Genomic DNA, 18191 nt, shown 5'->3' on the forward strand with positions numbered 1-18191 from the left:
GCTCAGAAGTGCCCTGCTTTTTGTTGACCTGCAAGATTCTTGCCTGCTGTGTACCCACAGGCCTCTGTGGTGGGGGAGGAGCTCTTGTCACTGCAGTGTGGCTCTCCCTTGTCTGCCTATCCACCTGTGCATGCTGTGAGTGCTGCGGACCTCCATGGAGAAAGAATATGTGTTTTCTTGTCTGTTAATTGTTGGATTGGTTCTGTTCTGCGTCCCCTCTTCTCCTGAGGGGAGGGTCTCCATTTTTCTCCAAAACCAGGCACCCACAGCAGCCTGCCTCAAGGTTGGAGGGTACGTACTGTGTACCACAGCTAAGTCTCTGGGTGTGGCTAAAACACGTCTGTTGGTTCCTGACTTCTCACATGGGAGCTCCAGGTTATGCGACTAAGAAGGATGATTTCCCCAGCTGGTTGCAGAGATGGGAGAGTGAGAGTCCACAGCAACTCCATCACCCACTCTGGCCAGTGCCCTGCAGCTGGCCCCAGAGGTGGTCATGAGTAAATAAACTCATCCCCCATCCTTTCAGTTGTAATTTTTCTGCGTTTTCATCCAGGTCCTCCCTACCTAATGTAGAAGTCCCTCTCTGGCCACTAATACCCTGGAACCACTGTCCCAGTCATTTTCTGCCTTTTCTCTAGTTATTCCATGGTGGAAAAGTTAGCTCTGCCTCTCCTATTCTGCTATCTTCCCAGAAGTCTCCCTGGTTCTCCATTTTTAATTTTATATTTACTTAAAGAAAATCTTTCAAATAATATTTTCCTCTCAGTTTGTCCCAAATGTTTTGGAAAAAATTCCCCATGCTTGCTCGGAAACAGACAAGCTAAACCTCTTTAGGACTTAAAACCATAAGTCAAGCAAGCTGTTGTGTGGACACAAAAGGGTTAAATTCAAAAATAAATGAAAATGTTAAACAAATAGCAAAGGTAGTTAGTGTTCTTTCTTGACATCAGTTAAGAATAGAAGTATGGGAGCTGCTCTTTATTCAAATAATTTCATCTCTCCTAATGTCCTCTTCATGTGTTTCCTTCCCATTCTCTTAGAACTAGGCTTTTTTTTTTAGTGTATAATTTGAAGAGCAGTGAAATTTCCTTAATGTCATTATACATACCTAAATTACAAGTAATAAAATCTCAAAGAAAAACTGGAGCTAGCTATCAACTACCAGAAAGACCAGCATCTAAGTCTTTCTTCATCCTCCCATTCTGGGACAGAGCCGCACAATAAAAGGGGAAATGAAACACGGTGGAGACAGACTTACTTGAATATTGGTTACGTTGCCCAGCCACCATAGTAAATTCTGATTTTGAAACAGTGGTTAAATGAAGATAGACTTAACATTAACAAAACCATAATCCGTTACATTCTCAGTAATCCTTCCCTAGAGGTTTTACAATTTAAACAAGTAAGTTACCTGTGCTCGTTTTTCCATATCTTGGCAAGTACCTAGTTGTTCTTCCATTGCAACTCTGATTTGCCTTGCTTCATATTCTAATTGCCTTCTGGTCATATCTGTTTGTAAGGAAAACTAAAACCACAAATAAAATCAAAATTTTAGTATGTCATTAGATAATACCAACAAAGATAAGGAATAAGCAAATTTGTAAGTCATGATGCATAAAAAATTATTTTTTAATCCAAAGAGTCTTAAAATATGATTATAAGTGCTAGGCTCAGTTTAGGTCCCTGATGTGAAATGAAGAATTGCAATGTTTATTGCCACATAAATGGCGTTAATTAAATAGGACAATTTCATTTAAATATATAACTGGTCCAGTTAGGGTGAGCCTACTTCAGTTCCCTTAAAGATTCCTCTACCCAGCTTCTTTTATCTACCTTATGGACCAACAAGTAAAACATATGGATTAAAAATAAATAAATAATATGGGAAACAAATGTTAAAATAAATTTAGTAGATTGAAATGCTAGTGATCAATGAAAGAGAGGGGTAAGAGGTATGGTATGTATGAACTTTTTTCTGTTTTCTTTTTATTTCTTTTTCTGAATTGATGTAAATGTTCTAAGAAATGATCATGATGATGAATATATAACTGTGATGATATTGTGGAATTCTGATTATATATGTAGAATGGAATGATCATATGGTAAGGATGTTTATGTTTGTAGGTTGGTATGTTTAATAAATAAAATAAATAAATAAATAAAAAGATTCCTTTACCCAGAAAAATGACTTTTAGTTATTAAAAATTAACATACTAAGATGGATATCATAGAAAAAAATAATAGACAGGTCAATCAACCCGAAGTTCATGCCTAAATATAAGGTAAAGGCTACCATATACATGTGGACTAAACATATAGAACTTCTTTATTTGTAAGCATGAAAAAATGGGATAAGAAAAATGCTATAAAGATAATAACAGATAGCAAAGACAAAGCTAACACAGACTTTGGTAAAATCCAAAAGTGGAACAAAGTTGAAATAAATAAAAATAAAATACTTCATCACAGAGTGATAAAATTCCTGGGAGAGTGATAACTGTGACGCTTACAAAATGATGAAAAGACGAAGTAATGAAATATGCCCCTGAAGGTAATACAGCCTAAAAATATGAATAGCTTTAGATAAAATGATAGGTAACAGAGTTATAATGGGCCATAAAGGGGATGAGAAGGTTCTACAGATTTTTCATATGCTGTGTGTCCATAGAAAGCTGCATGTAACATATGTCTGATTCAGAATAACATTATCTAGACCCAAGAACTCCAAACTGAGTTGTCAGAAAAAGTTAGAAGAGTTTTCACTCCTTTCCCTGCAACATACAGAGGACATTCATATGCAGAATGTATTCCTATAGGTGTACCCTAAATATGAGGTGTAATATAGATGAAACAGTTTGCATTTCTAATTTCTATAGAACCAGCTGTAACTTCATTCATTTCTCCTCTACCTTCCAACTGGCCCCCCTGAAAAAATAATTGGTTTAGATCTGACATTTTAAGTATATTCTAATATCTTGATAAGTATTTCCATATGAAAGTGTACATTAGTCAGAATTCTCAATATAAAACAAAATTTGTGAAATTAAAAAGTATTTATGAAAGACAAGCAGTTTAAATTTGTAAATGTTGGCAGTGAACCATAATAATGTCTTATATATCCTATTAAATAAATGTGATTTTTAAATAAATTAACAGAGAATAATTAATTCATTGGACAACTGACCTTTTTATTGTTTTAGATAACAACAAATTGCCCTTGAGCTGTCCTGTACATCTAAGCCCTTTCCTGAACATGACTACATCAGACAATGGACTCTAATTTTTGTATATGCTCTAATTACTCAGTGAATGGTGAGTGAAAATTTACTTTGGTATTTTTGTTTAAAAACGCCAAAACCCACCAAACCCTCCTGAGTTCGTTACCCATATCTCCTAACAACTCTCCAATAACAGTTCTTTCAGTATTCACACTTCCTTAATTTCCAGGAAACTTTAAAGACAGTGTCAGGAAGAGGGATCCTTTCTCCTCTCAAAACTCTCGATGACTGCTCAGGTAGAATAGCATTTAAATTTCTAGTTCTACCTCCTGCAGCTAACGCACACTCAAGAAATCTGGCTAACTATGTATGTCCTAGAAAACAGTTTTCTTTCTTTTACTTTTTTGCCTTTGGCTATTTTCTTAGAAGATATTATGTTACTAGAAGATGAAAAATTTAAGCTAGGAGAGCAACTTAAGTTTTAATTTAGCTTATTTTTTAAAAAATTACATAAAATATTTATAGATAACAGTTGAAACATATAGTCTTGTTTGAGATTATTAATATATGTCAGAAATGTTCTTATATGTACCATCCCATGAATAAAATGATTGCCATTGAGAGCTTGGGTAGGAAGGGGGAGGCCAACAGGATTAAAAACTTGTTTATTTAGTTATATTCACAAAACAAACTTGCAAAAAGCACTAAGATCCATGACAACAGTTGTCATTTATAATAATTAGAATAGCATTCAAATTACCTTCAAAGATATTTTTATTGCAAAAACTACCTGGCATGATTCCTGTAATGTGGTGCAAAAAATAGACAGATGGGTACTAAACATTTCTACTGTCTATGTTTGGCAATACAATATACAGAAAATAATAAAAAATAAAACCCATTGCTCAACTGAGTCCCAAGTCTTTCAGGATTCAAACCAATACACCTTCTCAACTAGAGGCTTAAAATAAATATTTGCTTTATCATCAAATCATATAGCACACAAAAATTCACTAATTACAATATATTCAATTATATAACTCTTTGCACTCAGTGTCTGGCATCTCTGACCTGATACTTACCTGAGATAATTTACTTGGTGTTCAGGTCCTTCGAAAAATAAGCTCCCTGGGCTGCACAAAGTCAGGGTTTGTTCAACCTCACATGATTTTTTTTCAGGTTCTTATAAGCGATTCATTTGATTATTATACTAAGAACTATGTTACAGAATCAAAGCATTTTATGTGTAAGATTTTTATGTATACATCAAACACAGTTATGAAAACTTAGGTATTAAATTTAATGGAACAAAGTACAGGCAAAAAGTTAAAACAAAACAAAACACATACAAAAACATATATATGTTAGTTTATAAATTAATTTATATTTATAAATTAATTATAAAATAAGGTACCCCAAACTTTTAATCAATGACCAGATTTTAATCATTCATTAAATCATTAATTGATTTAATAATTGATTAAAATGACTTAAGTACTTTAAAAGATTTAGTTATTAAAATCTAAAATTCATTATATTACCAAGTTACTTACATTTTCAGTTAAAGGAAGACTATCTATTCTTTTAGTGAGGTTTTGAAGTTGAGCATAATACCAATCTTTTTCTTTTTCTTCTTTATCAAGATCAGCAAGAAGCAATGATCTGTTAAAAAAAAATTAAAAGGTAGTTTTAAAACAATGCTAACACAAATCCTTACTACCTGTTTCTATAAAGTTCTTTAAACTAAAGTAATAATGGAAAATGAAAAAGTTATTGATTTTAGATTTTTAAAGGTGGGATTTGCAGTTTTATAATCATTAAAATTTGAACACTAAAAGGTTTTTATATTTACATCTAAATAAGATGGTAATCATCCTTACTGAAATACTGATATGTCAACCTAAGCTTTCTTTGCATTTATTTATAGTCTAAGAATATGGTGACAGTTTATATTAAAACATGCAGATGTAATAAAACAAAATTAATACAAGAGTAAAAACCATAGTGAAGGTGTAAAGCAATTATGCCAGGAACAAACTACAGAACAGGAAACTACTGCACTGGACAAAGATGTGCCTTTCAGCTACTCAGCAGCCAAAATAATAAGAAATATATAGTCATTGTGGATAAAATAAAGTTATTCTGAGGGAGAGAAACTTTCTCAGTTTGGAATTTGACAATGAAATTGTGATGTAATTCTAGAATAACCTAATTGATGATGTTCTCAATAGCAATCTATTCAAAATGCAAAGATACTGATCTGATCATATAAACAGAAATGAACAATAAGAGAAGAGTGTTACTGGCATAAAACAATACATATAAACATTACACAGTCTGCCTCTTTTCATATGTCTCTTTACCAAAGCAATTACTATTTACCATATATATATATACAAATATAAACTACCATATATATTTCCAGAGCTGTTCTATGAGATGCATGTATATATGCTGATATTCATGTGTACATTTAAAACAAAAATAATAGCATAGTATTATATATGTTGCCCTATAACTTTTTTTTTCACTTAAAAGTCTATCTTGGAGATAATTCCATACAAGAACATAAAGAAGTACTACGTATTTTTTGCTAGCTGCATAGCATTCTACTGAAGGGTTCTGGATTGGTGGGTATTTAGGTCTAGTTCTAGTCTTTTGCTGTTGTAACTAATGCTACACTGAATAACCTTTTACAGAACCTCATTTCACGTATGTGCAAGCATATATAGAAGACAAATTGGGTACATGAATTTTTAATTTATTGCCCTTATTAGATGTTGTTATTGTCACATTAGCTATTATTAGTTCATTAATAATTATTTACTTAACACCTAATACATTTTGTCATGATCTTTTAGGTGACCCTGAGTCACGTTAGTTATTAGTTCTTTTAATAAATATTTATTGAATATCTAATACATATTTGTTATGATCTTCTAGGTGACCCTGAGTTAGCTAAAAGACTAAGAGAACATTAGATTTAACTTAAAGACATATTTTTAAACGAGACTGCTGGCATGTCACATCAAAACTTAAAGACCTACCTGCTCTAGATCTACCACCTTCATCACTGTAGTGAAGTTCATCAAACTTTTAAATCTTCGCATTTCTAGGAATTGTTTTAAATAGTAAATCACTATAGTTTCAATTTAGATTTCTTTTACTAGGAATGAGGTTATGCTTTTCTTTTTCAAGTTTAAGAAACATTTGTATAATCTGCAATAACATTAGTGAGCTAATACATAATTATACAGTTTATTACTTCAGGGGAATGAATGATTAAAACTTTAAAAGTCTGAGTTTAAATTAAATAAACAATCATTTGTATATCCTTTGCTGTGACTTTTTCTTACTGAGTTATGGGACTGCTTCTATATTAAGAATGATAGCACTTTGCCAGTTTTATGTGTTGCAAATATATCTTCTCAGTTTGTTAATGGTCTTTTAATTTTGTTTATGGTGTTTTTACCATGTAGAAAATTTTTATTTTAATGTAAGATTTGTGGATATTTTCTATTATAGTTCCTGGAGTTTGGTCATACACAGAGAGATGTTCTCCACCCTGATATTTAGTTACTTCAAAAGTTCTGCTTGATTATGTTTTCTTGAGAAATAAAGGAAAAAATGCGTGATGAGTATGAATGTATGTGGATGGTTCTGTTCTTACAAAAACTTCCTTTCTTTCACTAAGAGAAAATTTTTGAAATTAAAAATAAGTTGTCACATTTGATGTGGCAACCTCAGTAGTGAGGGAACCCATGGGAAGTAAACCCCTGCTTATGATGTAGCAAAACTGAAGGAGTGCAGACCAATGAAAAGCTCCCATTTTTGACAACAGGAGCAGGGAATAGCACTGCAAAAAGCCTGAGCCTCTTCTATGTGGGAAATGACATCCAGGGGTGAAAGTCTCCCTGGCAATGTGGGAGAGGACTCCCAGGGATGAATCCAGACCTGACACCATGGGATCAACAATTACGGGAGAAAAGAAGTATAATTAATAAAGTATCAGTGGCAGAGAGTTCAAACAGAGTCGAGAGGCTACTCTGGAGGTTGCTCTACCTTGCTACCTATCATAACCTGCCAACCCCCAACCAGGACCATTCCAGCCAATCCTAAAGAACCCCTAGGGCAATATATAAGATTCTACAAGGGTTTCAGGTACTAGAGTAACTTGCCAGAAACCGACAACCTCCAGATGAGTCCCTGGTCCAGATAAGTCCTGAAACCTAGCCCAGCCTCTCCAGAACATTAGATAGTTCCATCTCCCTACCCCCTATTAGTGACAGACCCTTCCAATATCAAAAAGTTGTTACTGCCATAGCCCAAACAACCCCAAAGAGAGGTATGGAAAAACCAAAGGTGATGGTGGAATTATGCATAGAAGATAGGACTTAACAAATGAATATGAATGCTGAATAATTAAATTGATATCTCTTTTAGTCTCCAGTATTTTAGAGTAGCTAGAAGTAAAAACTTAAAATTGTGAAATAGTAACCCATGTCAAAGTCTGAAATATGTTCTACAACTAATAGTGGTACTGTGCTTTGAAATTTATAGCTTTTTTGTACATGTTATTTTTCACAAAAAAAGAAGGAAAAAAAGTCAATTGTGATGATAAAAAGGTATTTAATCCCTCTAGCCTCCTATATTCTGAAGCAGCAAGAAGGAAAAATATGAGAGGATTATATGGTAGCCCATGACAAACTCTGGGATCTGTGCTGTATCCACTTGTGAAGAGTACTTTGAAAACTACTACTTTCTTATTTCTTTGCTTTGTATATATGTTATACTATACAACAAAAAAAGTTAAAAAAAAAAAAAAAAGAATTAGGAAGGAGAAGAAGAAGAAGAAGAAGAAAAAAGCCTGAGCCTCTTTCACAAGCTGGGTACCACAACTAACATAAAGATGAGTTCTGATTCTATTTCTTACCTTTCCCTGGTGAGGACCTGTAGGGTCTACCAAGACCAAGGTGGAGAAAACAGAGGGGAAGATGGGAATGCAACTTCTTCAGGTTACTCTTCAAGAAATGATTTTATGAAATAAGAGCTGGGTGTTAAAAGTGCTTAAACAGACCAGCCAATGTCACGGGTTGTGGTGGAGTGAGGAGATTAGGGAGAAAAAAGACAATCTGTTATCAGCAAGAAAACGGGAGAAAATGATCAAGGAATTAATCTAACAGAATTTTCAGAAGCTGAAGAAAACAAATCTTGAGAATTAAAGGACAAAGTGAGTATCCAACCTGCTGAATGAAGAAAACAGCCATGCCGTTTCTAAAAGCTAAGGGTATTCTAGAAATTAAAATATGGTCACTTACAAAAGAATGAAAATCAGGCTGGTATCAAACATCCCATCAGCAATAATGATGATAAAGAGGGGAAATGAGTTTGAACCTAGACTTATCCAACTATCAATTAGGTGTAAGAACAAAATAAAGATACTGTCACACGTTCAAGGATAATCAAGAATCAAGAGGAAACATTATTGCAGAAAATAATTGGAAGTGTAATGACAAGAAATTCTAGAATGGCAATCATGTGGCAAGCTTAGAAGCAAATGATCCAAATTGGAACTGAAAGTTAATGGGCTGCAGGAGAACACAAGCTAAAAGATCCTAGTATTAGGGTAAAGGCACAGGTTTCTGTTCCCAACAAAATAAAAAACAGGCAATTAGACATTCTAGAAAAAACAAAAAACTATATAAGAAAGACAGTCTAAATAGGGTCATTTTCCCTTAAGCAGTACAGAAGGCATGATACTCTCTCAATAGGTAAGAAAAAGTAATTCTGGCATACTAACTGGCTCCACAATGACCAACAACAGAATCATAACAAAGACACATGTATTTCAACACCTGCAATTAACACACAGAAAAATCCTGAAGACTCAAATATGTTCAGCCTAATATAACCATCGTTAGTTTCAACAAAATGAAAGAAACACATGCCTGCCGCACACTTAAGACACTGTCATAGGCTAGGACAAGAAATAAAGAAATAAGGACACTATTTAAATTGACAGAAGTAACAAACATAAGAACCAGTATACACATATATATGTAGAAGCCCAGGGTCTGGGCATTTCCCTACAATCTGTGAAACTCAAGCACACAGTAGCCCATGTCACCTTAGGCAGTTAGTTAAAGTTTAACCAGCCTCCCTAGGAAGGAAGAAGAGGGGAAAAAGAGAAGCACAAATGATCAGTATACTCCTTGCATGTTCCTGGAAACCTTGAAATGTTGCTGTTAACCTACCAAATAAGCCCTTTACTTTACCCATGCTCTCATACTCAATGAAATGTCTTTGTTTGGGGCCTGTATACCTGGGCCTGCTGATTATCACCTATTTGTGGAGCACTGACTTGTACACTCTGGACAGCTGCCTCTGGAGCCTTTTGATTTCTCCTGTATGTAAGTTTCCTTAATAAAATTCATGTCTCAGTCCATGCCTGGTGTTTTCTTTGGTCTTTTGGCTAGAAAAGCCCCACTGGGCCGAAATAGCATGTATACAAGCTTATTTGTATATGCACAAAAAGTTAGGAGAGAAGAATTGAAAACTGTGAGGAACTGAGTGAATTTAACAAATTCATCTTTTTCTTACCTTTTTAAAATTGTGAAATATAACATATATCCAAAAAAGCAATAAATTTCCAAGTACATTTAACAAATAGTTATAGAACAGATTTTAAAGTATGGTATGGGTTACAGTTACAGATTTTTCATTTTCTCTTCTAGCTGCTCCAAGACATTAGAGACCAATAGAAATGTCAATATAATGATTCAGCAGTCATACTTATTTGTTAAATCCTATCTTCTCTATATTTCTCTTTCTCTTTAAATAACATATATACATAAAAGCAATAAATTTCAAAGTACACTACAACAATTAGTTGTAGAACAGATTTCAGTGTTTGGAATGTGTTACATTTTAGGTTTTATTTCTAGCTGCTCTAAGGTACTGGAGGCTAAAAGAAATATTAGTATAATGTTAAGCATTCATACTCATTTGTTAAACCGCACCTTCTCTGTATAACTCCATTATCACCTTTGATCTTTCTCCCACTCTTTAAGGGTATTTGGGCTATGCCCATCAAACTTTTTCACGTTGGAAGGAGCTGTCAATAAAATGGGATGGGGAATGGAACTAGTTGATGTTCTGGAGAGGCTGGCCCCTCTGCATTTCAGGGCTCATCTAGTCCAGGGATCCATCTGGAGGTTGCAGGTTTGGAAAGTTACCCTAGTGCATGGAAACTTTGTAGAATCTTACATTATGCCTAAGTGTTCTTTAGGATTGGCAGGAAATGGTTTTGGTTGGGGTTTGGCAAGTTATAATAGGTAGCAATGTCTGACTGCAGCATGCTTAAGAGTGACCTCCATGGTAGCCTCTCGACTCTAAACAAATTCATTTTTAAAAGTGGTGACTCAGTAAGTCATTTCCAAAGTCAGCAAGTCAAGAACTAGTAATAAAATATATTATTCAGAGTTATGGAAGACAACATCTCATGGGAATCAAGAATGGAGATAGAGAAAACATGAAAACAATAGAGAAAAATCAATAAGACCAGAAGTTGGTTCTATGAGAAAATCAATAAGATTGATGGGCCCTTAGCAAGAATGACAAAAAGAAGAAGAGAGAGGATGCAAATAAATAAGATCAGAAATGGAAGAGGAGACATAACTACTGACCTCACAGAAATAAAGGAGGTAATAACAGGATACTATGAACAACTTTACGCTAATAAATACAACAATTTAGATGAAATGGATGGGTTCCTGGAAAGACATGAACAACCAACTTTGACTCAAGAAGAAATAGATGACCTCAACAAACCAATCACAAGTAAAGAGATTGAATTAGTCATTCAAAAGCTCTCTAAAAAGAAAAGTCCAGGACCAGACGGCTTCACATCTGAATTCTATCAAACATTCCAGAAAGAATTAGTACCAACTCTCCTCAAACTCTTCAAAATAATCGAAGTGGAGGGAAAACTACCTAATTCATTCTATGAAGCCAACATCACCCTCATACCAAAACCAGGCAAAGATATTACAAAAAAAGAAAACTACAGACCAATCTCTCTAAAGAATATAGATGCAAAAATCCTCAATAAAATTCTAGCAAATCGTATCCAACAACACATTAAAAGAGTTATACATCATGACCAAGTAGGATTCATCCCAGGTATGCAAGGATGGTTCAACATAAGAAAATCAATTAATGTAACACACCACATCAACAAATCAAAGCAGAAAAATCACATGATCATCTCAAATGATGCAGAGAAGGCATTTGACAAGATTCAACATCCTTTCCTGTTGAAAACACTTCAAAAGATAGGAATACAAGGGAACTTCCTTAAAATGATAGAGGGAATATATGAAAAACCCACAGCTAATATCATCCTCAATGGGGAAAAATTGAAAACTTCCCCCTAAGATCAGGAACAAGACAAGGATGTCCACTATCACCACTATTATTCAACATTGTGTTGGAAGTTCTAGCCAAAGCAATTAGACAAGAAAAAGAAATACAAGGCATCAAAATTGGAAAGGAAGAAGTAAAACTATCACTGTTTGTAGACGATATGATACTATACGTCGAAAACCCGGAAAAATCCACAACAAAATTACTAGAGCTAATAAATGAGTACAGCAAAGTAGCAGGCTACAAGATCAACATTCAAAAATCTGTAGCTTTTCTATACACTAGTAATGAACAAGCTGAGGGGGAAATCAAGAAACGAATCCCATTTACAATCGCAACTAAAAGAATAAAATACCTAGGAATAAATTTAACCAAAGAGACAAAAAACCTATATAAAGAAAACTACAAAAAACTGTTAAAAGAAATCACAGAAGACCTAAATAGATGGAAGGGCATACCGTGTTCATGGATTGGAAGACTAAATATAATTAAGATGTCAATCCTACCTAAACTGATCTACAGATTCAATGCAATACCAATCAAAATCCCAACAACTTATTTTTCAGAATTAGAAAAACCAATAAGCAAATTTATCTGGAAGGGCAGGGTGCCCCGAATTGCTAAAAACATCTTGAGGAAAAAAAACGAAGCTGGAGGTCTCGCGATGCCGGACTTTAAGGCATATTATGAAGCCACAGTGGTCAAAACAGCATGGTATTGGCATAAAGATAGATATATCGACCAATGGAATCGAATAGAGTGCTCAGATATAGACCCTCTCATCTATGGACATTTGATATTTGATAAGGCAGTCAAGCCAACTCACCTGGGACAGAACAGTCTCTTCAATAAATGGTGCCTAGAGAACTGGATATCCATATGTAAAAGAATGAAAGAAGACCCGTATCTCACACCCTATACAAAAGTTAACTCAAAATGGATCAAAGATCTAAACATTAGGTCTAAGACCATAAAACAGTTAGAGGAAAATGTAGGGAGATATCTTATGAATCTTACAACTGGAGGCGGTTTTATGGACCTTAAACCTAAAGCAAGAGCACTGAAGAAAGAAAGAAAGAAATGGGAGCTCCTCAAAATTAAACACTTTTGTGCATCAAAGAACTTCATCAAGAAAGTAGAAAGACAGCCTACACAATGGGAGATAATATTTGGAAATGACATATCAGATAAAGGTCTAGTATCCAGAATTTATAAAGAGATTGTTCAACTCAACAACAAAAAGACAGCCAACCCAATTACAAAATGGGAAAAAGACTTGAACAGACACCTACCAGAAGAGGAAATACGGATGGCCAAGAGGCACATGAAGAGATGCTCAATGTCCCTGGCCATTAGAGAAATGCAAATCAAAACCACAATGAGATATCATCTCACACCCACCAGAATGGCCATTATCAACAAAACAGAAAATGACAAGTGCTGGAGAGGATGCGGAGAAACAGGCACACTTATCCACTGTTGGTGGGAATGTCAAATGGTGCAACCACTGTGGAAGGCAGTTTGGCGGTTCCTCAAAAAGCTGAATATAGAATTGCCATACGACCCAGCAATACCATTGCTAGGTATCTACTCAAAGGACTTAAGGGCAAAGACACAAACGGACATTTGCATACCAATGTTTATAGCAGCGTTATTTACAATTGCAAAGAGATGGAAACAGCCAAAATGTCCATCAACAGACGAGTGGCTAAACAAACTGTGGTACATACATACGATGGAATATTATGCAGCTTTAAGACAAGATAAACTTATGAAGCATGTAATAACATGGATGGACCTAGAGAACATTATGCTGAGTGAGTCTAGCCAAAAACTAAAGGACAAATACTGTATGGTCCCACTGATGTGAACGGACATTCGAGAATAAACTTGAAATATGTCATTGGTAACAGAGTCCAGCAGGAGTTAGAAACAGGGTAAGATAATGAGTAATTGAAGCTGAAGGGATACAGACTGTGCAACAGGGCTAGATACAAAAACTCAAAAATGGAAAGCACAATAATACTTAATTGTAAAGTAATCATGTTAAAACACTGAATGAAGCTGCATCTGAGCTATAGGTTTTTTTTTTTTTTTTACTATTATTACTACTTTTATTTCTTTTCTCTATATTAATAGTTTATATCTTTTTCTGTTGTGTTGCTAGTTCCTCTAAACCGATGCAAATGTACTAAGAAACGATGATCATGCATCTATGTGATGATGTTAAGAATTACTGAGTGCATATGTAGAATGGTATGATTTCTAAATGTTGTGTTAATTTCTTTTTTTTCTTTCCGTTAATAAAAAATAATAATAATAATAAAAAAATTTTACCATGAAAAAAAAAAAAAAAGAATGGAGATAGAAACGGATGGGGTAGAATACCGACACTTTTCATTATGAATTTTGGACTCTGATCAGTTTTTTTTTTTATCCATGTCTTTATAACTCACCTACCCACACAGTGGATAAAGGGAGTGTCAGTCACACAGTTTTACAATCACATGGTCACATGATAAAAGATATATAGTTATACAATCATTATCAAAGATCAAGACTATTGGATTGTAGTTCAACAATTTCAAGTTTTTCCTTCTGTCTATTCCAATACATTTTAAACTAAAAAAGAAATAGCTATATAATGAGTCAATAGTCATAATCATTTGTTAAATTTAATTTCTCAGTTAGGATTTAACAAATAATTTCCCCTCCTCCTTCTCATTTGATCGTTCTCTCAATCTTCCGGGACGTTGGGGCAATGACCATTTATGCTTCTTTATGCTGGAAAGGGGCGTTGACCTTAAGGAGTAAAGGAATGAAACTGGTTGATGTTCTCAGAGAGACTGGCACCTCTGAGTTTCAGGGTTTATTTGGCATAGGAACGATCAAGAGGCCTTATCTGATTTTGTTGGTTATTGCTTTTTGTTTTTGCTGCATGGCAGGGATCACATTTCATTCTTTTTCCACGTGAGTATCCCATTACTGCAGCACCACCTGTTGAACTTATTGTTGTTTTGTTTGTTTTTTGAGGAAGTGCATGGACTGGGAATTGAATCCAGGTCTTCCGCATTGCTGGTGAGAATTCTACCACTGAATTACCCTTGCATCCCCTGATAAGTTTTTACAATATGCAATATTACAACATCTAACATTAGAAAAAATTAAAAATTGAAAAATAGCATGAAAAAATTTTAAACATTGAAGAATAATAGGGAAAAAATGTGAAATTTACAACAAGGGTATGTATGGGTGGGGAACAATGAAAGGAGTCAGGAACTGAGATGGAAAATGAACTTCAGTAAAAACTTTAAGTTAAATTCTTTCAACTTAATACCTTTCACTTCTTTTTTTTTCATTCTTAAAGTTCATTTCACATAATTGTTTCTGCACAATTTCTGTAGTAGAACAAAAGTTCTATTACAGAAATGCTGATGAAATAATTTTAACATTATTCCAAAAGAAGGAGGTGACACTGAGATAACAGAAGAAACATAGAAAGTTAAATGCATACCTATTTTTTTTTCCTAAGGCATTATATTTATTTGTCAAGAGCAATTACCTTTCTCCTGTACATATAACAAGCTGGAAGACAAACAGCACTGAGAACTAATGAGATTGATTAATGGCAGACCAACACTCTTGCCTCCGCATGATCAATTCATAAAGTATTTTATCAAATTACATAGATATACAATTTGAATTCCTGATTCAATCCTTTGTAGGCATCTATTGTGCTAAGAATTTTGATTATCCATAAATGAGCAGAAACAACTTACATACTAATGGTTATTCCAAGTAATTATCCAAAGAAAAATGAGGCTTAATATATATATGAAAAAGTTAATAACGAAACTATTAAAAAGAAGATAGTTTTATTCTATTACTTCATTTTCTGCTACTGGCAGGTTAGCTGACCAATAAACTTAAGAAACCCTTGTCAACTGTCCACAAGATAATAAATAATGACTACTATTTATAGTGTCTACACTGCGCTAGGCACCCTGCTGAATTTCGACTTTCTAATATACTTTCTCTCTCATTTTCCTAACTGTCTTTCAAACTGAAGAAAATGAGGCACAGCAAAGTTAAAACATTTTATCCTAGGCACATTGTTAGTCACACATGGCTGAACCAGGATTTATTGTGAATTCTTCTGATTACATCATTTGTACTCTGTGGTCGTCAACCTTAAGTACACTTTAGAATTACCTGGGAACTTAAAAACCCAACCAACCAACCAACCAATGTCTGGGCCGTATAAGAGACCAATCCATCAAACCAATGTCTAGGCCCCACGTAAGAGCAATGAATCAGAATGTTTAAAGAATCAGTATTTTTAAAAAGCTAACCCACTGAGGCTAGTTATCACTTGAACTATACCATGCCAACCCACTGAGGCTGAACTATACCAGGCTGCTACCTCCTTCACTCCAGATAAATCAACTTTTCTACAGTGTGTAATAATGCCTGAATTAGAATAAGCTGGGCCATATTCTGGTAGGAAAAAAAACAAACCCTCTGTTCTACAGTTACATTAGAAAGAGATAAAGCAACCTCAAATGTTTTAGGAAGAAATTTATTTTCCTCTTGAAGTAAAATCAGAATATCAGCTTAAAGAGAGTGGGATTATATAATAAAATATATCAAAATCATTATGTCTGGGTGGGCCATGGTGGCTCAGCAGGCAGAGTTCTCGCCTGCCATGCTGGAGACCAGGGTTCAATTCCCAGTGCCTGCCCATGCAAAAAAAAAAAAAAAAAAAAAAAAAAATCATTACATTTAAGCCTTTAACAGAGAAATAAGCTTTTCAGGGGCTTAAAATTAAAGAATTTTGGGAGACTGGCAAGAAACAAAGTAAACAACATAGGAGCAATAATGTCAAGATGAAAACAAGGAAACTGTTCTTCACAAGTATTCCTTTCTACTTATAATTGCATTTGTGTTTTAGACTAATACTTACAGTAAAACCAAAGTCTATTTAAAAAATTAATCTACCCCCTTCCAATAATAAAATCAGGACTTTTATCTACATAAAGCAAAGTAAATTCCTAGGAAAGCTCAAAGGGAACAAAGAGATGGAGACTGTGGGTCCTAGTTAGCTCATATTTTTTCAGGAGAGTATTTCCTATATTGTGAGACAAATATTCCAGGTTTCAATGTATGTGTGCTGGTTTGAAATGATGTATGTACCCTATAAAAGCCACGTTTTAATCCTAATTCCATTTTGTGAAGGCAGCTGTTTCTTCTAATCCCTATTCCATATAGTATGTTTAAAACTGTAATTAGATCATCTGCCTGAAGATGTGATTTAGTCAAGAGTGCGTGTTAAACTGGATTAGGTGGAGGCATGTCTCCACCCATTTGGGTGGGTCTTGATTAGTTTACTGGAATCCTATAAAAGAGGAAACATTTTGGAGAAAGGAAGAAATTCAGAAAGAGCAGAGAACAACATAGCCATGAGAAGCAAAGAGAACCAGCCAGGACCTTTGGAGATGAAGTAGAAAAATGCCTCCCAGGGAGCTTCATGAAACAGGAAGCCAGGAGAGAAGGCTAGCAGATGATACCATGTTCGCCATGTGCCCTTCCAGCTGAGAGAGAAACCCTGACTGTGTTCACCATGTGCCTTCTCACTTGAGAAACCCTGAACTTCATCAGCCTTCCTGAACCAAAGTATCTTTCCCTGGATGCCTTTGATTGGACATTTCTATAGACTTGTTTTAACTGGGACATTTTCTCGGCCTTAGAACTGTAAACTATCAATGTATTAAGTTCCCCTTTTTAAAAGCTATTCTGTTTCTGGTATATTACATTCCAGCAGCTAGCAAACTAGAACAGTATGATACAGACACTCGCATAAACTTAAGAGATGAAAGAGATAAATTTGTTTACTTCTGGTTCATATGATTATTCTTACTTTTACAGATGGATACAACTAAAGCCTAGAAAATAGTAAAAGGTTTTTTGCCTCTCAGATATGCTGGGCATTTTCCATATATTAATATCCGATATTTACAATGCCACAAGATAAAACCATACCCATATTTTACAAAAGAAAAGATAAAAAGTTAATGATTTTCCCAAGCTAATAGGGCTAATATGTGACACTGTTTACCTTCTAACATTTCCTGAGGTTTCATAAATTTTTAGGAATATAAAGAGAGTAGGGTATCATTTTTGCATTAAGAAAAACTTATAATCTTCTAGGAGACAGAAAACACATGTCAAAGTTCTTGATAAGGATCAACATTCTGACATTTATAGTGATATAATTTTAACTTCAGGAAAAGATTTAATATACTAGCTATGAAGAAACGAACTTATTCCATATGTCAAGCAATGTTTTTTAAACTTGAAATGGATAAATTAAGAAATAGCCACTCGTAATGGACTTACGATAATGGAAATAATCACTGTATACAGGATCTAGTAATTATTGAATTTAGTTCAAAAGATAACTAGAAATTCCAATGACAAATTAGTTACATATTTTAGCCAGATGTAAATATTGTGATCACACATATTACTTAATGTACAGAGCATTTGAAG

General features: G+C 34.4%; 1 protein-coding gene across 23 annotated transcripts in view; it reads right to left on the reverse strand.

Annotated features, from left to right (window-relative positions):
• The window catches only part of APC (APC regulator of Wnt signaling pathway), a 220943-nt gene that overhangs the window by 90522 nt on the left and 112230 nt on the right, over positions 1-18191 (reverse strand). For all 23 annotated transcript variants that reach the window (XM_077138965.1, XM_077138963.1, XM_077138959.1 and 20 more), the window contains 2 exons: positions 4772-4880; positions 1412-1525 (listed from right to left, as the gene is read on the reverse strand). In XM_077138965.1, coding sequence (XP_076995080.1) covers positions 1412-1525; positions 4772-4880 — 223 coding nt within the window. The remainder of the gene's footprint in view (positions 1-1411; positions 1526-4771; positions 4881-18191) is intronic.

Source organism: Tamandua tetradactyla, chromosome 21, assembly GCF_023851605.1.
Source record: "Tamandua tetradactyla isolate mTamTet1 chromosome 21, mTamTet1.pri, whole genome shotgun sequence".
In the NCBI taxonomy this organism is placed as follows: Eukaryota; Metazoa; Chordata; class Mammalia; order Pilosa; family Myrmecophagidae; genus Tamandua; species Tamandua tetradactyla.